At 47.7% G+C, this 25,953-nt stretch overlaps 1 protein-coding gene across 1 annotated transcript in view; it reads right to left on the bottom strand.

The window, feature by feature from the left end:
- Window positions 1-212: 212 nt before the first annotated feature.
- Window positions 213-25,953, bottom strand: part of LOC123350635 (butyrophilin subfamily 3 member A1-like) — a 39,953-nt gene continuing 14,212 nt past the window's right edge. The window contains exons 6-12 of the mRNA XM_044989293.1: window positions 15,211-15,237; window positions 13,163-13,189; window positions 11,986-12,012; window positions 4,043-4,063; window positions 3,868-3,894; window positions 1,793-2,708; window positions 213-706 (exon numbers count right to left, since the gene is read on the bottom strand). Coding sequence (XP_044845228.1) covers window positions 1,816-2,708; window positions 3,868-3,894; window positions 4,043-4,063; window positions 11,986-12,012; window positions 13,163-13,189; window positions 15,211-15,237 — 1,022 coding nt within the window. The 3' untranslated portion in view covers window positions 213-706; window positions 1,793-1,815. The remainder of the gene's footprint in view (window positions 707-1,792; window positions 2,709-3,867; window positions 3,895-4,042; window positions 4,064-11,985; window positions 12,013-13,162; window positions 13,190-15,210; window positions 15,238-25,953) is intronic.

Below are 25,953 nucleotides of genomic sequence, written 5' to 3'. Positions count from 1 at the left end.
GCTCCCTGCCCCCCCAGCTCACCTCCACCTCCTCCCCTGAGCGCACCTTCCTCACTTCTCCTCCCAGCGCCTGCCAACGCAAAACAGCTGTTTTGCAGTGTAACAAGCTGTGGGAGGGAGGTGGGAGCGGGAACATGGGGCACTCAGGGGAGGAGGCAGGGAAGAGGTGGGGACGGGGCGGGAAGGAGTCCAATAGGGACAGGGAAGGGGCAGAGTTGGGGAAGGGGTTGGAATGGGATGTGGGGCAGGGGCGAGGCAGGGGTGGAGTCAGGGTGGACCCAGGGGGGCACGAGCATCCACTGGTGCCAGGAGAAGTTGACACCTATGCGTGTGTGTGCAATGGAAGTGAGTCAGTGCCAGTGCGAGACTCTTCCCCTCTGCATCCCCCAACTGATGTGTAATGAATTTCCTACATTTAACAATCCTGTTAACGCAGTTCCCTCCAATTAGCACATTCTGATTTAACAGGGAATTGTTTTAAAGCATTATCATGAATTGCTGAGGTTCTCTTTTGAGTTTGGGGTCGGGAGGAAACATCTGACGTGTCGCCATTTCCCCACTTTCCCATCAGAGCGAGGTTCTTTCCCAAGTGTCAGCGTTTGGGTCTGATTCACACAACATATTTCCTGTCCCTGGTATGCCTGGGAGAAGAGTCAGCTCCAGAGACCTCTCTTGGTGTTTTTCTTTCATGATTCTCTTTGCCCATGTGTGACGGAGCGATTCTGGCGGGACCCAACTGAGAGTGCCAAATCAGGACCAATTGCTCAAACAGGGCAGTCACAGCCCTAGGCTGGGGTTTTTCCACCTCTAAGGCAAACCAAACCAGCCAGACAAAAAGGACTTTGGTCTCACCCCACTGGCTAACCACAAGTCACACAAGCAATTTCCTTAGACACTCCAGTCTCCCAATATCACCACCAGTGCACTCGTCCTGGGGATAAATGGTTATGAAAACCAACACCCCAATAAAAGAAAAAGGTTCTCTCGATCCCAAAGGACCAAGCCCCAGACCCAGGTCAATATACACATCAGATCTTACCCACAAATCACGCTGTTGCCAATCCTTTAGAATCTAAAATCTAAAGGTTTATTTACAAAGGGAAAAAGGTAGAGATGAGAGGTAGAATTGGTTAAATGGAATCAATTACATACAGTAATGGCAAAGTTCTTAGTTCAGGCTTGCAGCAGTGATGGAGTAAACTGCAGGTTCAAATTAAGTCTCTGGAACATCCCCCGCTGGGATGGGTCATTCAGTCCCTTGTGTAGAGCTTCAGTTTGTAGCAAAGTCCTTCCAGAGGTCAGAAGCAGGATTGAAGACAAGATGGAGATGATGCATCAGCCTTATATAGACTTTTCCAGGTGTAAGAATCCCTTTGTCCTCACGGTGGAAACTTACAGCAAAAATATGGAGTCTGGAGTCACATGGGCCAGTCCCTGCATACTTTGCTGAGTCACAAGGCGTGTCTGCCTTCTCTCCATGGGTCAATTGTGTAGCTGATGGCCCTTTAATGGGCCATCAAGCCAGCTATGCAGGGCTGACATCGGCTTGTCTGGGACACTTCCCAGAGGCAGAGCATAAAACAAAATATAGACATTACAGAGCCAATACTTATAACTTCAACTACAAAATGATACACAGACATACAGACAGCATAATCATAACCAGCAACCCAGAACCTGGTCTTAGACACCTTATATGACCCCCTTTACTTAGGATTTGGTGCCACTACAGGACCTTGGTTGCAACCCATGTTCTATATGGTCCCCATTTATATCAATAACGTCACACCATGGGAGGAGTTCGGCAGGTGGGTTTCAGACATGGGGGTTTTGGCTGTTCTTTTTCCCCTTCTGTTTGGGGGGTGTTTCCGATTGTTGATGCTCCTGCTGTGTTTTATCCCCCATCCTCCGTTTTGTGGAGAAGAGCTTTAGGAAATGTTCTCCCACAGATGGCCTTGCCCTGTTTTTTTCCACTTCCTTGTCTGCAGGAGCTGGGTGCTGTCCGGGCGATGGGGCTGTTTTTCCTATGGCAGGTCCTGTGCTGTTTTCTGCCCCTTCCCTGTCATTCGGGGCAGGGGTCTGTGCAGGGGCTCTGGAATCTCCCTGACTATCAGACCCACTAACTCCTAATTTCTGGGGGAAATCCCAGTCACTGGGGGGGCAGATGCTGAGGGGTTTCCCCTGGTCCTTCTCCGCAGCGTGACCAGTGCTGAGGAATGGGAACAATTTCTCAGAACCATCCACAGGAATCTCCAGGATAAGGGCCATTGAATTGACACTATAAAATGAGAGACTCTCCCTTTCTAGATCCAGATACACCCCAACCACTGTCAGCCTCACACCCAAGTTCTGGATCACAGTGTTGGCCTCCCCGGGGTGATACAGCCCCTCATATCTCCCCAGAGCCCAGCACCCCTCCTCAGGGAGTCTCTCCAGCCTCTCCTGTCTCACTCTCTCCCTCACAGACTCACTCAGCACTCCCAGCTCCCAGTCCAGGCTGTTCCCCACCTCCACCTCCCAGTACCCGCGGCAAGTCCCTCTCTCCTTATCATGATCTTTCCTGGCCACAAACCCCTCCCTCCCCACAGCGACCAGGGCCTCAGGAGAGGTAGCTGGCCCTAGGGAGGCAGGGTCCTGTTGAATTCCTCGGCCATCCTTAGAGATGGTGAGCTCGGGGTGTTTGCAATCTGGATCCAGGTTGACAGGAACTGGGGAGAGAAACCAGAATATCCCCATTAGGCATGGGTCAGTCGGGGACCCCACGATCCGACAGGAGAGAGATTCCAGCCAGCACATCTGGAGTGAAGGACAGGCTAAGGGTTGGGGTGGTTACTGGGACTGGCACAGCTAGCCTGGATCCAGCCTTGGGTTCCAGGGAGATCCGGGGCTGTGACTGGGCCTGACCCCTGAGCTGGTGGTGAGGTGGGGAGAGCTGGAGTCGGGGATTGGACTTCCTGTATACTCTCACTTCCCCCTGTACAGGATCTGTCCCTGAGAGGGGCTAAGGCTCCTAGGCAAAGTTCCTGCTAAGCTATGCAGCTGCGCAACAGGTGATCAAGGGCTGCACAGGTAGGGAAAGGCACCTCTCCCCTGGCCCAGCCCAGACCCAGAGCTGCCGCAGGCCAGGAGAGGCACCTCTCCCCCAGCCCAGACCCAGAGCTTCCATGGCCTGGGAGAGGCGCTTCTCCCCTTGCCGGGAGCTGCTGTGGCGAGAGAGGTCTGGGGGGAGTCCTCTCTCCCTGCTGCAGCCCCAGGGCATCCTGCACCCCAAACCCCTCATCCCCAGCCCCACCTAGAGCCCACATCCCCAGCCAGAGCCTTCACTCCCACCCCTCACCCTCCCCCTGCAACCCAACCCTCTGCCCCAGCAATAAGCCCCATCCTACACTCCAAACCCCTGGGCCCCACCTCCTCCAGACATCACCTCCATATCGGTGCACATAACAAAACTGATTCTGCACATGGATGTAAACCATCAGAGGGAACATTGCTCCTGGGGGCCCATGGATTGTGTCCAGGGGGCTGAAGACTCTGCAGGCTACAGAAGGAGGGCTGAGTGGGGCTGTAGGGGGAGCTGAAAGGTTAGGGATCATCACTGATGGGACAGATCATTACTGACAGGCCAATGGAGATGTGGGGGTGGGGATCAGGACTAAGGGTAGATTGGGAGGGAACTGCCCAGGGGTGAGACTTACAGCTCAGAGCGGCGTGTTCAGGGCCCATACGTGGCATCCAGGCCCATGGCTCTGCAGCCAGCGCCTGCCCTGCCCTGCCCTGCCCTGCCTGCCCCCCACACAACTCTGACAGCTCAGCGACATCACGGTGATACTACTAACCCCAGCACAGAATCGGCTCAGCCCCACTCACCCATGTAGCTCCGAGCCCTCCTGAAATCTGCAAGGGAAGAGGAACAAATATGGTCAGGGGCATGGCAAATGCAGGGAACTCGCTCCCATAGGAGATGCCATGGGGGCGGGGGGTCATTGGCAGATATCAAGGAAACATGCAATGTGAAATGTGACACGATAACACATTCTCTTACCTAGCTCTCTGACCGCTTTGTCTGAAATGGAAAGAGACAGTGTTATTCCCTGTCATTTAGGCAGAGGACTCAGTTCTGGGTGCTGCTCTGTGACAATGTGATCACTTTATACATTGTTTATGCTGCCTCACTGCCGAAGGAGAAATGTCCCAGTTCACCCCAGGTACCAGAGATTTCTGGTAATTGCAATGCCTGTCTCTCAGGGATGTCTTTATATTGTATCTTAGTATCAGGGACTGGAGCAAATGTTGTTCTCAGTGATGCTGCTGTAAATCCAAAATAACTGCATGTGTTTCACTGGAACGAATCTGGATTTACACCCATGTCACTCAGAGGAGAACTCAGGCCTGTAAGAAGCTGTTGTTTGGCTGTGGTGGCCCCCAGCAGACTGGGGATTTTAAAGACAGACTGACAGGATAAAATTCCTGGGTGGGATTTGCAAAGCATCCCACGTTGATGGAAGGTGTGTGTCTGGAGCACTCTATGGCTCTGAGCATGCAGAAGATTTGAGCTTAGAGCTGGGATATGGACTTGGCAACAAAGCATGGAAACGTGAGCAACGTTGTGGGAAATGGCCTAGAAGAGCCTGCACTGCAACAGTTGTCTACAGAAAGCGGCTGCCCCCTCCTACTACATGGTAACAATGTGATTGGCATTAGATGGTAAAGGCCAGGTGACACCTGTCTGTCTAACCTCGGGTGGCCATATTTCCCAAAGGGAAAACAGGACACTGTGTGGGCCTGACCCAAGGCCCCCTCCCCACAGGACAGGCCTCAGCTGCTTGCCTGAGGCATCCATCCCCCCTAAGACTGTCACTGGTCGCTCAAAACCTGTCTGGCCCCTGCTTGAGGCTGGTGCTGGTCACTTTGAACCTTACTTACCCCCCATGCACTGGAACCCTTCCCCACCTCCAGCCCAGCCTCCCTCTGCTCGGGGCTGGCATCTCTGTTCGCCCCCACACACGTTCCTCTGCACCGCACCCCACTTTTCTGACAAAAGTGGGCATTTGCCCCGTTGCTCTTCCCAACTGATCAAGTTTTCAAGAGCAAATGGGACAAATGCCCTATTTTGCCAAAAAAGTTGGGTTGGCTGGGACAGGGCTTAACAAAGGGATTGTCCCAGCCAAAATGGGATGTATGGTCACCCTAGTCTAACCAGGCACAAGGGCTGGTAACTCTGTGTCTGCTGCAGAGCTCACAGTGCTGCCGTGGTACTGGAGTGACTAATGTGACTCAGATCAGCATGGGTCGTTCCAAACAGAGTGACATGGGGTTGTTCCAAACATAGGGTACATCTACACTGCAGCTGGGAGTGGGCTTCCCAGTTTGGGCAGGCAAACACACGCTAGTTCAATTCAAGCTAATAGCATCTGTGTATCTGGGGGTAGCTCAAGTGGTACCTTGGGTTAGTACAAATCTGCCCAGATCCTCTGGGTATATACTTGGATGGTTACACTGAGCCACTGCACCTGCTAGCCGCAACCACACTGCTACTGTTAGCATTACCTCAAGCAGAACTAGCGTGTGTCTGGCTACCCAAGCTGGGAAGGTCGATCCCAGCTTCATTCAGGGCGTATTTAGGGGGCAGCAACCCAGGCGACCACTTGAGGTTTTGGGATTGGAGGAGGGGCACCAAGTCCAACATGTTGTTTTTGTTGTTAGCAACAAAAGAGAAAATAGAATGCTTGAAGTAACATGTTTCAGGTATTCCATATGAGGGTTCATTTTTCACTAACCTACTAGAATGTTCTAGATCTTTGTAGAATCTTATGGAACTTTCCAGACTTTCTGAGAACTACATTTTCCTTGAACCTTCTAGAATGTTGTCAGCCATGCCCTCACAGATATAGAAGGATGGTGTCACCAGTCAGTCAGTGAGATATAAGAACGAACTAAAGTGAAGTGGGAGCCCAGTTGTGATATTGTGAACCTTGTTTTATTATGTAATTGTGAAAGTGTACTTGAAGAGTGTAAGTATTGACAAATGAAGGACATATTTAAGGAGACACCAGAGATATCTATCGAACCCCTATGTATGCAACAATATAAAAGAAATACTGTTACTTCTTTTGCCATGCTTAACATGTAATGTTTGAAGAGTTTTTAAGCCCTGGTCTACACTATGGGGTTAGGTCAAATTTAGCCGTGTTAGGTTGATTTTAAAATGTATGCGTCCACACAATCAACCCCGTTCCATCAACTTAAAGGGCTCTTAAAATCGACTTCCGACTTCTGTACTCTCCCTAATACTGTCTGTCTTCCCCCATAGAAAATAAAAGATGCCCCCGAAGAAACCTCAGGAGCTTAGTATAGGAAGCAAAAAGCTCAGTTGCAATCTAGTTTGCAGCAAGGGACAAATTTGATTGGAAAAAATCTGAAACATAACAACATAGGTTTTAGGCAATATCAATTGTCCCACTGCAGAAGAAATTGAGGTGTGAAGTGTAAATGATAGAAATCCTATTTCTAAGGAATTATCAGATTTATCTGAAGACAAGGAATGGAAATGTGAGGAAAGCGATGGAGAATTGGCCTGTTTTCCTGGCAGCATAAAGGAGCGTGATGATAAAGAAGAATGTGGCTCAGATGAAAAGGAGAGTAATGACAAAGAAAAATCTGATTTACATGAAAAGGAGAGAAATGATAAATGTAATCCTTCTGCTAGGTGGAGCCAGCAGCAACCAGGGCCAGGTTCAGTATCTAGGAGTTCCTTTTCAACAATACAACACAGAACCAGCCGAGTCCCCACCCAGTAACCTGGGAAAATTACACATCACCCCAGGCGCTTCTGAGAGGCAATACCTCCCCACTCGGAAGCAGAGTCTGAGTCTAGAAAAGAAACTTTTAATGAAAGAAGGGAAGTCACCTGACATTAATTAGGGAAAATGCCACAAACAGGATTCATAACTATAAAACTGTGAGCAGGACACCCACACCAAAGTATGTGGGGCAATGCCTTCTGCCTCATGTTCTTGAGTTCTAAAACCAAAACTTTCTTTTCTGTGCCCCCCTCTGCTCCTTTTCCATACACCACTCACAGTGGTTGTCCTTGGTCAGTGAGGACCCAGGGTTCAGAGGTGCACCTGTGTGAGTTCACCTCCCACCTGGGGAAGAAGGCACCTTACTTTCTCCACCCTCTGAGCACTTGCTCTGGTTAGCTGCCCTTCCAGCTGTCTGCTCATCAATAACTGTCCATCAGTCATCTTCTACTACCATCTCTCTACTGTGATCGCTGCAAGTCAGTTATTTAGTGATTTTTAGCTCTTAGCAAGCAGGGCAGAAACCATCACAACTGATTTCAGCTCTGATTGAACATTTAAAATAACAAAGAGGCGCCTAATGAAGCCTATTTAACTCTTTCTTTAAATAGTGGGGAAAAATAGGTTAAATCAGACTGGAGACCCACAGGGAGAGTCAACACCTTTTGGTTGAGACATCTCTTCCCATCCCTCTCACTTTCACAGGGCTCTGGCATTGGAGCCCCTGGCTTAACAAGATCCTTTCAGCTGAGGGTGAGCCCCTCATTTGGGAGAGATTAAGCACAGTTCTGCTCCCCTTTATTCATACAATAATGACAACATTGGTAACAGCATTTCACTACGTCTGCATTCAGTACTAAAGTGATTTGTAACCCATCACCAGTCAACATTGATCACTTTGAGTAACACAGCTCTATTTGGTGGATATCTAGGCAGAGTAGGTATGTTCATGTAAATACAGGTTGCTCCTGAAGTCTCTCCCCCTCCCAGCTTGCTGTCAGGGAAGAGCTCATTCAGACCCTACTTACATGAAGAAGAATCAGCCTTGCATGGTGACAGAAACAGCAGTGAGAAAAACTGAACACTACAAATCGATATATCTGATCTTAATTTATGGCTAGTGATCCTAAACTCTGCCGATATGGATCGTACAATGTGAATAGGCTGGTCAAAATCAAGGATATGACATACCTGGTAAATGAGCAAAAGTGACATATCTCAAAGTCACACTGCAAAAGAGTGCCTGAGAATGGTGAGAAACTGGCTAGTTTACTCAAAATCAACTGATAAAGTGTTGTTTTTGTTGCAAAATATTTGACAAGAATGCCAAATTGTTGCTTGAACTTTCTGAGTACAATTACTGGCATAACGTAGTTGATGCTCTGAAGCAACGTGAAAAGTCACCTGACCATTTTACAGCCTACTCCAAATGGATGGAGGTCAAGGCCAGGCTCAAGCTGAATAAATAAACTGAACTTAACAGAAATATCCTTGTTTTGGTAGAGTTCCTTGGGAAATATGGTGATGTCATGCATAAGCACCTATGTCGAGTAGTTTGTAAAGAAGATATGGACCATTACTGCAGCAAAACGATCCAAAATGAATTCATTGATCTTATGGAAAGGAAGGTGCTTGATAACATGCAAAGTACTACACTGTAATAATAGACTGCACTTCCGACTTCAGTCACAGTGAAAAGATGTCATTTACAGTAAGATTTGTTGACAACAAGAACAGCTGTATATAAGTAAAGGAACACTGTCTGTAGACGACACTACTGGAAAACAGAACTGTTTATGAATATTTTGAATGAGAATAAAATAGAGCTTTGGGACTGCCATAGCCAAGGCTACAACAACGGTGCAAACATGAAGGGAAGAAACACCTGTGTCCAGGCAAGGATTCTTGTGCTAAATCCAAAAGCTGTCTTCGTGCCTTCTGCGTGCTATTTCCTCAACCTGGTTGTATAAGATGCAGTGTCATCTTCTTTAGATTCACTCTCTCTCTTTGGAGTACTGCAAAGGATGTAAGTCCTCTTTTCAACAACAAGTATCAGATGGAAGATCCTCACGGACAATGTTACAAATCTGACCATGAAGCTGCTAAGTGACACTCACTGGGAGAGCTGCATTCACAGTATAAGGCCAGTGAGGTACCAAGGAACTGAGATTTACAACACCCTCATGGAACTGGCATAGTTGGATAAAACTGAGGTCAGAATTCGACACGAGATGCAAAACCTGGCAAACCATATCACTGACTTCACATTTCTGGTCTCAATTGTGGTTTGACACGATATCCTGTTCCAAGTAAACATTGTAAGCAAGGCATTACAAACTCAGTTGATGGACAACACAACCGCTATTACTTTGATGAGAAGCTGCCTTGATTTCATTGTAACCTAGAGAGACAACAGATTTGAAGATGCCATCACTGCTGCCAAAGAAATGGTGGAAAACTTAGGATTTGAGACTGTCTTCAAGGAAACTCATATTCATCAGAAGAAGAGACAGTGTGGTTATGAGGGCAGAGATGAGGTTATAGAAAGATTGGAAGAAAAATTCCAGAGGGACATGTTTCGATTGCTTGAATGTCAATTGAAGAAAGATTCAAACAAATGAAGCACCACAAAAAGACCTGGGAGGTTTAGTATGTGACCTTAGTAAGCTGCTGGCAGACAGGAAAATACTCTTGAACAATTGTTCAGACTTTCACCGGACACTGACACACGGGGAATGTTCGGACGTCAATGATAAAGACCTCTATGTTGAATTGGACAATATCCATTACATTTTGCCAGATGGAAAGCACTCACCACTCCAAGCTCTCCAATTCATTCATGATGCAGAGCTGAAGGACACTCTTCCTAATTTGTGGATAGCTTTGGGGATTCTGCTCACACTGCCGGTCACAGTCGTGAGTGGTGAACGCAGCTTTTCAAAGCTCAGACTCATTAAAACATATCTTTGATTGACAATGGACAATGACAGCCTGATATCACTTGCTATTTTATTGCTTGAAAATGCCATTGGCCAGTCTTTGGATCTTTCTGACACTGTGCTTCAGTTTGCAAGGATAAAGGCGAGTAAAGTGGAAAAGTGACCTTTTGAACTAAAGAACTAGAGTTAACATTCTAAGACTGCCTCCTGCAGTAACACTATTTAATATGTTGGTGCACAGTTCAATTTCTTGACATAAGTACATTTCAATTATTGTTAAAACTAAAAAGTTTCTATAGGCTTAGAGGAAACAATTTATTTGTTTGTTTCTATATTTCATGATTTATAATTCCTAGCATGCAAATGTATCATCTTATATGACAGGGATAAATCATGCATGAAAATCATCCATCAAAGTTGTGAAATGAGCTACAAGTGCAATAAAAATAAGGCATTCAAAAGTTTAACAAATGGAGGGGGGCACCGAAGACACTCTTTCCCTGGGCACCATTTGGTCTCGGACTGGCACTGACTGCAGTGTAGATGCACCCAATGAGCCAAGAGTCTCAGAACTGACAGGACATGGCAGACAAATCTGTTGTTAATGAACAACAGATGAGGTCCCAGATCAGCCCCTAAACAGAGCCCACAAATTGCCCCTGGGGCAGCACCCAAAGCTGCTGGCACTGCCAGGAATGAGGGCAGGGAGCGTCACACCCGAACATGTATCACATAGACAGAAGCCTGCACTGCTGCAGCCTGTCACCCAGCCTCACACCTCCTATTTTTGGGTCGTACAATCCCTTTGTGGTGAAGATTTGCAAAAGTGTGTAACTCTAGGGTTAGTGGTTGGCAGCAGGAGCTTAGCTGGGGAAGGGCTCGGTGGGGATGTGTAGCACTGGATTTAGAGTCGACCCCTGGAGACTTTCGGTCAGGTGCTGTCTCGGCTCCTAGTGGAACAATGTGTTTGGTGGGGCTCATCAGTGTGCATCTCACAAAGCCCATATACAGCACAGCAGGGTTTGGAGTTTCTGTTCATTCGAGGCCCAGGCCTAGACTATGAGCGGGGGAAACAGGACAGGACTGAGGAGCTGAGGACTGGGATAGCTGGGGAAGCTGTGGGTGGGGACTGAGGGATGCCATTAGAGCTGAGGCTGAGGAAAGAAGCCAGGACTGGGATAGCAGGAGACTGCAGGCAGTGGCAGTGTTTGTGCTGTGGGGACCCCCTGCACAGCTCAGTTCCAGGTCCCTACCAGTGACCTGGCATGCGTGGTGTGTGCGAGGTCATGCTGTGCGGAGGACACCATTCAGAGCCCTGGGCAGCACTGAGCAAGACCGAGCAGCTGACGCCTGGTGGGCCAGATCTGGCTTTCAGAGGGCCCCTTGCAGCCTTGGGGTTCCCTGCACTTGTACAGCTTACAGGTGCCTAACGCCACAATTAGCTGCAGGTCAGGATTGAGAGCACTGGCAAAGCTATGTGGGAGGGAGACCATGGCTGAGATAGCAGGGGACTGCTGGTGGTGTGACTGAGGGGCACCGTCAGAGCTGTAGGTGTGGGAGGCCAGGATTGTATAGCAGTGGGCTGCAGGTAGTGATGGAGGAGAACTGACAGAGCTGTGTGTATGCAGGGATTTTGCAGGTCAGAACTGAGATGTATCCATAGAATTGCATGATGTTTGCCCAGACCCTAAGTCCCACCATTCCATATACAGTAAATTCACTGTCTGTTGCTAAGGATAATACTCAAATTTCAGCTGCAACCTCTGCAGTGTTTGTTTATTTCCAGGGCAGGGGGAGATGATCATGGAGGTGATTGAAGTCCAGACATTGTGTGTGTAGGTCATGGGCAGTGGATGGAGTCCCTCTTTGGGGAGGCTAGCCCCTGGCTCCGCCCCTTCTGCTTGCACCCCCTGGTGGCCGGAGCCCCCAGCCCCCCAGTCCCCCCCCGGTGGCCAGAGCCCTCAGCCTCCCTGCGCCCCCCCCCCCTCAACTGGAGGAGCTCCGGGCAAGCCTCAGTCGAGTCCAGGGAGATTACTGAGGAACCCAGGAAGCTGAATAGCACATATTGCTTCCTGAGCCACCCCTGCATGGGACATAATAAAGGAAAAACTTCACTCCAAACCCCACAATGTGCAGAGCCTCCCCTGGCCTATTATACCTGCTGCCCATGATACAGGTAGTGATTTTTTCTATCTTGTCATGGTGTGAAAGCACAAACACACGTTTACTGGGGATTATCCAAGTACCTGATTCCAAGGCATTCCTCACATTACCTGAAACAGGGAAGAGAAAAGGGTTAGAAACAGAGACGTGCTGTGTGACCCATAACGACTGGGGTTAGTTACAGACACCCCACAGTCACACTCCCAGCCCCAGTGCAGGAGCCAGCAGCTTTGATAGAAGCAGGGCTGGCGGTTAGGTTAGGAGCCCTGGGATTTGCAAAGCATCTAACCTTGATGGAAAACGTGGGTCTGGATCCCGATACAGCTCTGACATTCTCAACCCTTCCGTGTAAGGGGAATTCCTTTTCTGTGTTACTAACAGTCCTTTGGAGCACCAAAGCTGCGCACTCCAGGTATGAGTAGGGCAGAGGTTCTCAAACTGTGGGTAAGGACCCCAAAGTGGATTGTGACCCTGTTTTCATGGGGTCACCAGAGCTGGCATTAGACTTGCTGGGGCTGAGGCTGAAGCCAAAGCCTGAGCCCCACTGCCCAGGGCTGAAGCCTAAGCACACGGACTTCAGTCCTTGGTGTGGCAGATGGTTACAGGTCCCTTGCCTTGGGCTTTGACCCTCCCTTCTCTGCCCTGAACAGTGGGGTCTGGGCTTTGGCTCTGATCCCCCGAGCCAGGGTGGTGGGGCTCGTGAGGACTCAGGCTTCAATCCATCCCACCCCCCTCCCTCCACCACCTGGGGTCATGTAGTAAATTTTATTGTCAGAAGGAGGTCATGGCACAATGAAGCTTGAGAACCCCTGAACTAGGTGACAGCCGGACCTGGAGAAGATTGGAGCTCAGAGCTGGGATCTGGCCTTGAAGACAAAACATAAAAACATGAGCCTGAGTCTGATCTCTTGCTCATCTCCACGTTCTGAGAAATGGCCTAGAACAACCTGCACTGCTGCAGTTATCTATACAAAATGGCTGGGCCCCTCTTACTGTATCAGAACACGTGTTTGGCATTAGCTTGTCACAGGCAAGGTGACACCTGTCTGTCTATCCAGGCATGAGGGCAGGTAACCCTGTGTCTGCTGCAGAGAGCTCACTGTGCTGCCGTGGGACTGGGGTGACTCTAATGTGATTCTGATTTTGCCCGAACTGTTCACTCAGCCCTACCCTGTGGCATTGGTGCCTCTGGATCTACTCAGCACCATGTGTGGCTGGGAGCCTCTGCCGGGGCTCCAATGGGAAGGTGGATGAACTTACCAATTGTCTTAAGCAGGTCATCTCGCTCTGGGAAGAGAAGAAAAGAAAAGGAGACCATCATGGGTTTAGCAAGGGTTCCTCCAAGAACAGTGACTTGGGGTTGTCTTTGGGTGCATCTACACTGCAGCTGGGACTGAGTTCCCAGTCTGGGCAGGTAGACAAGTGCTAGGTCTGCTTGACCCAGTGCGCTAAAAGCAGCTGGGTAGGCAGGAGGAGCCTGTGCAGCCACTTGGGGTAGCAGCTGAAATGCAAACCCACTCAGACCCCCTGGGTATGTACTCAAGTGGCTACCCTGAGCCGCTTCCCCTGGTACCCCAGCCACGCTGCTACTGTTAGCGCACTAGCTCAAACAGAGCTAGCATGTGTCTGGCTACCCAAGCTGGGAATCTCGCTCCCAGCTGCAGCATAGACATACCCAATAAGCCAAGGGTCTCAGAACTGACAGGACTTGGCAGACAAAACTGTTGTTAATGAACAACAGACAAGGTCCAAGATCAGCCCCTAAACAGACTGCCCTAGGGGGCAGCATCCACAGTGATGGCACTGCCAGCAATGAGGGGAGGAAGCGTCACTCCAGAACATGTATCATGTAGAGAGAGGCCTGCACTGCTGCAGCCTGTCACCCACCTCGGACCTCCTATTTCTGTACCAGGCAATCCCTTTGTGGTGCTGATCTGCACAAGTGTGTAATTCTAAGGTCAGTGGTTGGCAGGAGCTTAGCTGGGGAAGGACTCTATGAGGATGTGTGGCACTGGATTTACTGCCCACCTCCCTAGAGCCATGGGGTCAGGTCCTGTCTTTGTTCCTAATGGAATAATGTGGTTGGTAGGTCCCATCAGAGAGCACCTCACACAGCAGCTACAGAGTGTGGTAAGGGTTGGAGTCTCTGTTTATTCGTGGCCCAGGCCTAGACTAGCAGAGAAGGGGGCAGAGGACAGTACTGAGGAACTCGGCTGGGACAGCATGAGAGATTGTGGGTGGGGATTCAGAGACACCGGCGGTTCGGTCAGGAGCTCAGAACTGGAATAACAGGGGGCTGCAGATGGGCACTGGCAGAGCTGTGTGCATGCAGGGATTTTTCAAGTCAGAATTGAGATGTAGCCACAGACCGTCATAGAGAAAGTTTGCCCAGACTCTCACTAAGGGCTTGTCTACACAGCCTCTAGTTTGGCCTACATGACTGTAATTTGCAGCACACACCAAAGTGCTGCGCTGTAATAGCCCCATGCGGATGCTGGTGGTGCACACTAAACAGTACTTAGTTTGCACTAACATAGTCTTCTTCAAATTTGGCTATCTTAATATGAACTAGGAACCTTTTAGTTCACAACCCAGAGCATCCACATGGGGTTGTTACAGTGCAGCTCTTTGGTGTGTGTTGCTATTCACATCGCTGTAATCTGAACCTTTGGACAGTGATGTAGACATAGCCTGAGTCCAGCCATTCCAGATGCATTAAATTCATTCTCTATAGTTAAGAATGTGATTTCTGAAGTCTGCAGTGTTTGTTTTCTTCCAGCGTAGGGGGAGATAGAGTCATAGAATATTAAGGTTGGAAGGGACCTCAGGAGGTCATCTAGTTCAACCCCCTGCTCAAAGCAGGACCAATCCCCAGACAGATTTTGCCCAAGATCCCTAAATGTCCCTCTCAAGGATTGAACTTACAACCGTGGGTTTAGAAGGCCAATGCTCAAACCACTGAGCTATCTCTCCCCCGATGAGCATAAAGGTGACTGAATTGTGTACATTGTATGTGGTCATAGGCGCCGACTCCGTGGGTGCTCTGGGGCAGGGGCTTGGGGGGAAGGGGCGGGGCGGGGCAGGGGCTTCGAGGAAGGGTTGGAATGGGGGTGGGGTGGGGGGCAGAGCAGGGGTGGGAAGAGGCAGGGTGGGGGTTTGGGGGAAGGAGCAGAATGAGGGTGGGGTGGAGGGAGGGGTTGAGAACCCCACGGCTAGAGGGGAAGTCGGCACCTATATATGTGGTGATATTTCTATTTAATTATAGTATGAAAGCACAGAAACACATTTACTAGGGTTTAGCTGAGTACCTGCTTTCCAGGTCTTCTTCTCAGCCTCTGAAATGGGGAAGAGAAAAGCGTTAGACCCAGAGACAGACACCGTGTGGTGCTGTACACTCCCTAATGATTGGGGTTAGTCACAGACATCCCAACACCACACTCCCAGCCCCAGAGCCAGAACTGGCAGGTTTAACGGGAGCAGGGCTGGCGGTCAGTGATATGCACCAACATGCAGGAGACCTGGGGAGTCTCTCACTCCTTAGCCCTTGTCTACACACCCACTTGCATCAATTTAACTAATTAAGTTTCAAAATGTTGGTGTCACTAGGCCTAAGTAAACCAAAGTTGTGACTGCAGGCCTGAGTGAACCAAAGGTCTTCCATGCTGTGAACTTTAACCAGCCTAAGATGCTAAGAGACAGCAAGCAAAATGTGTAACTGTCAGCTGTCTCAGCTTGCAGATGCAGGAGTTTGAAACAGCAAAAGCGGCGGGGAGGAGGGGGAGGAAAATCTGCATGAGTCTGTGCTGTGAAGGCCATAGATAAATATGCGAATGGGAACTTTTCTAACATGCTGAAATGTAATGTTTAAAGTAACTGCTGTTGGGAAGGGAGGGGTGAGGGGGAAAACCTAACAAAAGGCTTACACAAACAAGGGGGGTATAAATGCTGGGACCCCGCCTGCGCGCGGGTGTGCAGGATTTGAGAATGCTTTTTCTCCCTGGCACCTTATTTGGGCTCAAATAAATGTGGTTTGCTTCTCCACCCTGGTGTGTTAATTAGTGCGACGCACACCGGGCAACGAACCCCCACTGTCTCTCCGCCTTGGGCCCTTTGAGCCGGCAACAGTTTGGGCGTCCCTGGGTGGGCTCGAGGCAAAATTGTGCCTTGCCCGGACTCCTCCAATGGCCAGTGGACGATGGTCACAGCCGACGCCCAGCGCGCACCGGTGCCTTTACCGGGGGCCTCGGCAGAGACGCGTCAGGCTGACCTTGAAGGACACAACGGTGCAACGCACTCAGATAGTGGAGAAGCAGTTGCGGGCGACGGTGAGGAACCGGTCCTGTGGATAAGGTAGGAACAGTCCAGTGCTGTGAACCTTTTTTTTTCCTGTTAAGACCTGGGGACGCCCAGTGTCTCCCTAGAGTATGGGGCAGGGACAGAGTATAGGCAGGGCATGGTGTACACCCTTAGAATGCATTCTGACGAATTGGAAAGTGTTTGAATCAGATCCATTGGCTAAAAGTAAACTGAAAAGATTTAGGACCAGACTTCAAAGAGAAACTGCTAAGCTCCAATTCATCTGCAAATTTAACACCATCAGCTTAGGACTAAACAAAGACTGTGAATGGCTTGCCAATTACAGAACCAGTTTCTCCTCCCTTGGCTTTCACACCTCAGCTGCTGGAACAGGGCCCCATCCTCCCTGATTGATCTAACCTCGTTATCTCTAGCTTGCTTCTTGCTTGCTTATATATACACACCTGTCCCTGGAAATTTCCACTGCTTGCATCCGAAGAAGTGGATATTCACCCACGAAAGCTCATGCTGCAAAACTTCTGTTAGTCTATAAGGTGCCACAGGATTCTTTGCTGCTTCTACAGAACCAGACTAACACGGCTACCCCTCTGATACTTGACACCATGCAAGGCACTGCATTTAGCCGTATGGAGTGGAAATCCATCAACCTCATGAAGAAACTTGCACAAATACAGACGGATATCATCTTCCTTTCCAAATGTAAACGGATGGACATCATACCTAATGGACTAAAGGTAAAAAATCCACTGCTATCTACATACTACACAGACCACAGTGAGAGTTTATGCCGTACTCTATCTAAGAAACTGAGGAACCACCTGATCAGCATCCTATACAGCAAACAGGAAAACATCAAAAAAGAGCTCTCCAACCTAGAGACTCTCATCAATAACCAAACTTCCATACAAACGGACTTCACTAAAATAAGACAGGAGATCTACATTACCCACTTCACCTCTCTAAAACGGAAAAAGGACTGTAAGCTGTCTAAACTCCTATCTGCCACATGGGGCCACAACCGTGATACCCCTAACCCACCCAGCAATATCGTCAATCTATCCAGCCACACACTCAGCCCAGAAGAACAGTCTGTCCTATCTCGGGGACTTTCCTTCTGCCCTGCCACCCCCACCAACATGATACAGTTCTGCGGCGATCTGGAAGCCTACTTTCGCCGTCTCCGACTCAAACAATACTTCCAGGACAACACTGAACAGCGCACTGATACACAGTTACCCTCCCACCAACAGCACAAGAAGAAAAACTCCACATGGACTCCTCCTGAGGGTCGAAATGACAGTCTGGACCTATACATTGAATGCTTCCGCCGACGTGCACAGGCAGAAATTGTGGAAAAACAACATCGCTTGCCTCACAACTTAAGTCGTGCAGAACGGAATGCCATCCACAGCCTCAGAAACCATCCTGACATTATAATCAAAGAGGCTGATAAAGGAGGTGCTGTTGTCATCATGAACAGGTCTGACTACCAAAAGGAGGCCGCCAGACAACTCTCCAATACCAAATTTTACAGGCTACTTCCCTCAGATCCCACTGAGGAATACACTAAGAAACTGCACCATCTACTCAGGACACTTCCTACACTAGCACCAGAACAAATCAACGTACCCTTAGAACCCCGACCAGGGTTATTCTATCTACTACCCAAGATCCACAAACCCGGAAATCCTGGACGCCCCATCATCTCTGGCATTGGAACTCTCACTGAATGACTGTCTGGATATGTAGACTCTCTACTCAGACCCTATGTTACCAGCACTCCCAGCTATCTCCGTGACACCACTGATTTCCTGAGGAAACTACAATGCATTGGTGACCTTCCAGAAAACACCATCCTAGCCACCATGGATGTAGAGGCTCTCTACACAAACATCCCACACACTGATGGAATACAAGCTATCAGGAACAGTATCCCTGATGATGCCACAGCACAACTGGTTGCTGAGCTCTGTGCCTTTATCCTCACACACAACTATTTCAAATTTAATGACAATATATATCTCCAGATCAGTGGCACTGCTATGGGCACCCGCATGGCCCCACAATATGCCAATATTTTTATGGCCGACCTGGAACAACGCTTCCTCAGCTCCCGTCCACTCACGCCCCTTCTCTACCTACGCTACATTGATGACATCTTCATCATCTGGACCCATGGGAAGGAGACTCTGGAAAAATTCCACCATGATTTCAACAGCTTCCACCCCTCCATCAACCTCAGCCTGGACCTATCTACACGGGAGGTCCACTTCCTAGACACCACGGTGCAAATAAGTGGTGGTCACATTAACACCACCCTATACCGAAAACCTACCGACCGCTATGCCTACCTTCATGCCTCCAGCTTCCATCCCGGGCACACCACAAGATCCATTGTCTACAGCCAAGCACTGAGGTACAACCGTATCTGCTCTAACCCCTCAGACAGAGACCAACACCTAGAAAATCTCCACCAAGCATTCTCAAGACTACAGTACCCACACGAGGAAATAAGGAAACAGATCAACAGAGCCAGATGTGTACCCAGAAACCTCCTTCTGCAAGACAAACCCAAGAAAGAAACCAACAGGACTCCACTGGCCATCACATACAGTCCCCAGCTCAAACCCCTCCAACGCATCATCAGGGATCTACAACCCATCCTGGACAATGATCCCACACTTTCACAGGCCTTGGGTGGCAGGCCAGTCCTCGCCCACAGACAACCTGCCAACCTGAAGCATATTCTCACCAACAACTGCACACCACACCATAGTAACTCTAGCTCAGGAACCAACCCATGCAACAAACCTCGATGCCAACTCTGCCCACATATCTACACCAGCAACACCATCACAGGACCTAACCAGATCAGCCACACCATCACCGGTTCATTCACCTGCACGTCCACCAATGTAATATATGCCATCATATGCCAGCAATGCCCCTCTGCTATGTACATCGGCCAAACTGGACAGTCTCTAAGGAAAAGGATAAATGGACACAAATCAGACATTAGGAATGGCAATATACAAAAACCTGTAGGAGAACACTTCAACCTCCCTGGCCACACAATAGCAGATGTTAAGGTGGCCATCTTACAACAAAAAAACTTTAGGACCAGACTTCAAAGAGAAACTGCTGAGCTCCAATTCATCTGCAAATTTAACACCATCAGCTTAGGACTAAACAAAGACTGTGAATGGCTTGCCAATTACAGAACCAGTTTCTCCTCCCTTGGCTTTCACACCTCAGCTGCTGGAACAGGGCCCCATCCTCCCTGATTGATCTAACCTCGTTATCTCTAGCTTGCTTCTTGCTTGCTTATATATACACACCTGTCCCTGGAAATTTCCACTGCTTGCATCCGAAGAAGTGGATATTCACCCACGAAAGCTCATGCTGCAAAACTTCTGTTAGTCTATAAGGTGCCACAGGATTCTTTGCTGCTTCTTGAAAAGATTCTGTACAATAGACTGGCCTCAGTATCAGTTAGAGAGCCAGGAAAGGTGGCTACCAGAAGGATCACTTAATTACAACACGATCCTTCAATTACTTCTGTTTTGTTAGCGAATGGGTAGCTTCTGAAGCTATTTGTATGGAGAGCTCTTGTAAAAAAATCCCCCATCATATGCCCCAGAGCTGCACTGGGAGGAGGACTGTCCATGGGAATGTCTGTCTCTGTTGGGCTCATGCCATCTGAACTTATTGACTGTGCGGCAAGATAAGCTGCATCGTGGTAATAGGAAATAATGGTCTTGGTGTGTGTGTGTGTGTGTGTGTGTGTATACCAGTGTGAGTGGCTGTTACCGGAAGACGCCCAGAATACCCTGTGAAGCGAATGCTCATGATCAGGACTATTCTAATGCAAGCCCGGTAACTAGTGGATCTTTAGGAGATCCGACCCACAGTGGGCTGACTCGGCCTGGCATCGTCCGGCGAGGAAGCTACCTGGGTCTAGGAATGTGTGAACCCATCTTCCCTCCCCCCCATTCCTTTCCGTGTGGGCTACTGACAGTCTGATCATCTCACTGGACGCAGACAGAGTAAGCGGCGCCGTCTCCCAGAGACTAGCCGATGCTCTTTGCTGAAAGGAGGTGTAGGAGAGTCATGGTCATCCCTGTTAGTCTCTCCTGTGTGAGTGTCCTGTAGGGAGAGATCCTTAGTTTATGAGCTGCTAGTGCGGACAGGGCACCCTCTCTGTGTGTGTAAGTGGAAAATGGGGGAGGGACAGTCTAAACATTCTACCTCACCCCCTAAGGGTACCCCAGCATAGTACATGTACGTACATTGTGGTCCTAAAACCTGCAGGTATTTAGAGAATTGGAATCTTCACACGCGTGAAAATCCATCTAAACAATGCCCATTAGAAGGTATCTTCAATCTAGATAAGATCATATATCTCAGAGGAGCTTTTTAATCACCAAAGAAGAGCCTCTGACATAGTGCGAGCAATTTGTCTAGGAACGGGTTAATTTGAAATTCAGCTTGTCCCAGAGATGAAGGGAAAAGTTGCTTTGTGTTCAATGTCAAGAATCACTGCAGACTATGCTGATTGTGGAAAATAGAGACAGGCAAACCAAAGCCAATACAAGTTACAGAATTGAAATTACATTTGCAAAGCTTAACTTTCCAGTGAGACATGTGTGAGTATTAAAGTGGCTTAAGGCTTGGGACATTCATATTTTTCCTGAGTGATGTGGGAGCGTTCCCAACACTCTCCATTGTTTTTTTTATTATTTTTAATGAAGCTTTAAAATTTGGCTATATGGTGTGTTTTCTTCCCCCAACCTCCTGCAATGTCAGCCTGATCACCTGACATGAGGGATAAATTGGTAACAGAAATTTGTCACAGTTTGGTGAGCAATTAAGAATGGGGGAGCCCTGCAGAATTTACACCATCTATCTGTTTTACCCTTGTTATTTTATGTTTGCTTTGTTTGGTATTGTTGATGTTATATGATAAGGATTGCATGATTAAAGGTGAGCCCTAATAGAATAAGGAAACACTATCTGGTTTTGGTACACTATCTGGTTCTGGTTCTGGTTCTGTTCTGTTTAACCGGTTACTGTTGTTTTTCTGCTCTGTTCATTTGGGCGTTAGGTGTGTGGGCGGAACTGAACTTCTCGTTCATAATTCCTCAGGGTGGAAGCCATGTGTGAGATGAAGCTCTGAGGTTGTATTGAGATCCTTCTGTCCCGCCCCCTGTAATGGACAATGTAATAGAAGTGGAAAAATCTGGCTTAGACTGTAATTTTCTCTGCTCTCTGTGTAATTTTCTTTTCTGTTTAAGTGTCAGCAGACAAATGGGTGGGTCTCTGGGTAGACCCCCTAAAGGGGTTTGGATTGTGTGTTAAGTAAATGGCCTTTACCCAATGGCCATGTATTTTTGCCCAGGTGGCAAGCCTCACAAGGGAGGACTTGGGTAGTCTTGTAAGTAAAAATCTTTTAGGGAAAAAACCAGAAGGGTGGAGGCTAGTTGAGAAGCCCACCCTCCTAGCTAAACTGGTAGTGGAACAAGTTTGTGCCCATGAAAGGGACGGTTCAGTGAGAAAATCAGGATCGGGCCCAGGCAGGCAGGCAGGCAACAGACAGAGAGATTGGAGAACAGGTTGGAAACTTTTGAGGGTGTAGTGGAAAGAAAGAGTAAGTGAGTATAAGCATGGGAATTTCAAATACTCAGAAGGATATTTGGAATGGTGATTTGAATCGGTAAGTGGCTGTTGGAAGGCAAGCAAGTGATTTAAGGGAAAAGCAAGTGATTTAAAGGAAAGTGAAATGTTAACTCTGTAGTTGCTGGAGGGAATAGGAGTTGAACTTTGTAAAAATGCTAAAGGAAAAAGTTTTTGGTGTCTTTGAAATGTTTGTAAATAAATTCAGGCAAAGAAATTATTAGATTGCAATCATTTGGCTATGAACAATTTTGTTAAATTAGTTAAAGAATGTATACAGTGCTATGTAATTGAAATTGTATTAGGCTCTAAGGGCGCTGTAAGTGGTGATGTTTTCTTTCAGTGTTTAAAAGCAGAAGTTAAAAGTAAAAAGCAAGCCAGAAAGCATCTGTGTTAATGCAAATTATCTAACTAGCCACTGAAACCTGGGCTGCCTATAGAACACATACAAGAAAATATGGGGTAATTCCCCTGTTTTGCCTAAAATTAACAAGGGTATTTGTATATTTTAAGTAATGATTGACTGCCCAGGAGGGGTAGACTTCTGTTTTTGTCTTTCAGATAATCAAAGAAAATTAATGCCAGCTGAACAGCATTCAACATACCATGCATTTGCTGACAGAGTAAAAATTATGTTTTGTGTTCTATGTTCTGTCTTGTGGTGTTTGTCTTGTGGCCAGAATTGATGTGTTTAATATTTTTATGGGATGGTCTGATTTAAAATCAAGTGGAAGGGTTGGATTGAAATGCAGATACTGGTTCTGTTCAACTTAGAATACAAAGTGTTTGGATACATCAAAAAAAATGTGATATACTAAAGTCTTATACATTTTTTTAAGTAAGAGAAAAACTACATTGGCCAAATCTTTTAACTGAAAATTGTTATTAAAATTTGCATACTAACAGTCTTTAAAAGCAAGGGCTGGGGATTGTGGGAAACTATTGGACTAGAGGTTATATTAAGTAAACTTCTCAAAGTGGGTGTGCTTGTCCTGGTTTGTTTTAAACCTCTGTAATAAGGTTATTTTAGTGAAAGGGTATATGTGGCATACATTAAATAATAAGACTAATGTACTGTATAACAGCAATGTTTATGTGTTCATGGTATGGAAGAAGGTGTATGAGTGAAGAGTGAAAGTTTCCTTTGTAGGTTAAAAAAAAAAAAAAGAATAGCTAACATGCTTATTCTAAGGATAAGGTGCTGGCCCCAGTCAAGGACACCGCTGACAGCTAAGACTTGGCTGACTACCAAGGAAAGGTGGGGATGGTTGCTGCAGTTAAACGAGATTGGTGTGCAGCCCACCCCCTCCTTGGGGACCTTTTGTAAATATTCAGATTGATTTTATTCAAATGTCTAAATGTTGTGGTTATGAATATGTATTAGTTTTAGTTGATGTATTTACCAATTGGGTTGAAGCTTTTCCCTGCAGGAAAGCAGATGCCAGGACTGTTGTGAAATTTTGCTTAAAGATTTTGTACCACGTTTTGGCATCCCTGTGAGTATCAACAGTGATTGTGGAACTGATTTTACTGGACAGATTGTAAAGGAGTTATGTGCAGCTTTGCAGATCCAACACAACCTTCACTGCCCTCACCCCCCATAGTCTGCTGGGACAGTGGAACGCCAGAACAGGATTTAAAAAAAAAAACTGGCCAAGATTTGTGCTGAGACAAACTTAAAGTGGCCAGATGCCTTTCCTTTGGCACTGATGAGTATGAGAGCCATTCTCAATCGAAAGACTGGACTCAGCCCTCATGAAATTTTGACAGGATGCCCAATGCGACTACCAGCTGCACCCCCACTAACCCTAGTTCAGATGGACATTCATTTGATGGATAACATAATGCTTAAGTATTGTCAGGCACTAATGAAATGTGTTAAGTCTTTTTATACCACAGGTGAAGGAAGCATTACCAGAGGATCCTGTGCAACCTTGCCACTCATTGGAACCAGGAGACTGGGTTTACATAAAGATCCATCAACGAAAGACTGCCTTGGCTCCACGCTGGAAAGGCCCTTTCCAAGTCCTGCTGACTACCAACACCGCTGTGAAGTGCCAAAGACTGACTGCTTGGACCCAGGATTCTCACTGCAAAAAGACCCCTCCACATCAGAAGAATTTTCCTACTGATGATTAGCCTATTCTTTCTTCTAGTTCTACTGTGCTTCTGGACAGCAGGGAAAAAGGACAAGGTGACGTGCTAGCAACCTCTCCCTTGTCCACTGACAAACTACTGTGCCTTTAAACTTTTCTAGAAGAAGCAAAATCATTACAGGATGATGTCCTGGTAATCTCCCCTGTAGGATGCTGAACCACGACTGCTTCGGGAAAGAAGAAGAAACACTCACTCCACTGACATTGCCAAAGTCCAGGAATTCCTGACTAAAAAGGACATTGAGAACTGACCCTGGTGAAGAAACAAAGAATTACACACTGGCAGGAAGAAATTTGTGGGAGTCATGCTTGGGAATGTGGTATTAATTGGATTTTGGGGTTTATTCTACAGGCTGCGCCCTGTGTTCTGGATAAATCCTTCAGTATGTATTGCCCTCCCTAATTGGACTTTAAATGACATTGCCCTTATCCAGTTTTCAGATTACTTCTACATACCCAGATTGCTCACAAGGGGCTGCCATTAGATTAGCACAACAGAGGGCCTGTTATTTCCTCTGGAAAGAAAGAGAATTGACCAAATCCCTGTGGGCTAGGGGCCACTAGTACAACAGCCATTTGGAATATTCTTAAAAGCCAAGAATGTGATAAGAAATTGGGCCAACTAGAAAAGGCCACTAGCCTTATTCTTGAAGCTCAGCTATCTTAAGTACAGGCTGGAGCTGGTGAGTTACATGTCATTTCCACCCTATGACTCAGAAGTTACTGACAGAGATGGTATTGAATATCACTGAGGCTGGGAAGGCATTTCAGTGGGATCTAGTATGTTTAGAAATTCAGGATTTCGAGTGAACTTGAGCACGAAACTTGGCCCACTGCCCTTACAGACGCATCAGGAGTACCATCTGATCTGTGGTCATGGAGACATACTTGGACACTTTCTGGATGGAAGTGTGGACATTCACAGTACTCCTTCCAAGCATATGGACCGGTTAGGCTGGGTGTAGCTCCCACATACCGAATCCTGCTGGGTCCATGGGGAGGATGCATGTGGGACTAAATTATTCACCAAGACATCTGGGAAATTAAACCAACCGGGGCAGGGCTGTGTGTAGCGCAGGCCGTGGCCTGGTGCAGCAGGGCCAGCAGAACCATTATGATGGGGTCAGTTACTCCACAGCACCCCCTCTGGCTAGTTACAGAACAGCACTGATTGCTAGGGGAGTCCCATCCGGCCCTCCCCAGCTGGAGGAATGGTGACTACAAGGAGGCCTGGCAGAGGGCAAAGGAAAGGAAAGGTGGGGGATCCATGCTGTATTTGCCCTAGGAATCCCGATCACCTTGCTGGCATGTTCTCTGCATCTTTCATGTGTATTTCCGTGTGTGTGTGCACTGCTCAGCAGAATGGGTCAGCACCACTCAGCACCATCAAAGTGCAAATCAATATCATTATTTAAATATAGAAAAGTTCACAGATGAATAAATTAGACATGTGGACTTTTTTAAAAAAGGTGCTGCTGTGTATATTAGCACAGTTCAACAGAGTGAATGTCATAGATTTATAGATTCATAGAGTTTCAGGCCAGAAGAGACCATTAGGTCATCTGCTCTAACCATCTGCAGAGCACAGCCCAGAGAATCTCACCCAGTTCCCCCTGCACTGAGTCCAGCAACTTGGGTTTGGCTACAGCAGCTTCCAGAAAGGTACCCAATCTGGATATGATGACATCAAAAGATGGAGAATTCACCACTGCTCTGGGGAGCTTGTGCCAGTGGATGAACACCCTCCCTGTGTCGTGGGCATTCGGCAGTCACAGGGATGGAATCATCTCACAGAGCGTCATTGACCTTGCAGTGTCATTTCCTTTAAGTAGAATAGAACCACGGAGCAATTTTCCGGGGTTAGTAGGACAGAATCTGACCCAGATTTGTTACTGCAGGCCTGTG

This window comes from Mauremys mutica, chromosome 15, assembly GCF_020497125.1.
Source record: "Mauremys mutica isolate MM-2020 ecotype Southern chromosome 15, ASM2049712v1, whole genome shotgun sequence".
NCBI classification, from domain to species: domain Eukaryota; kingdom Metazoa; phylum Chordata; order Testudines; family Geoemydidae; genus Mauremys; species Mauremys mutica.
This window is presented reverse-complemented; position numbering and strand designations above follow the sequence as displayed.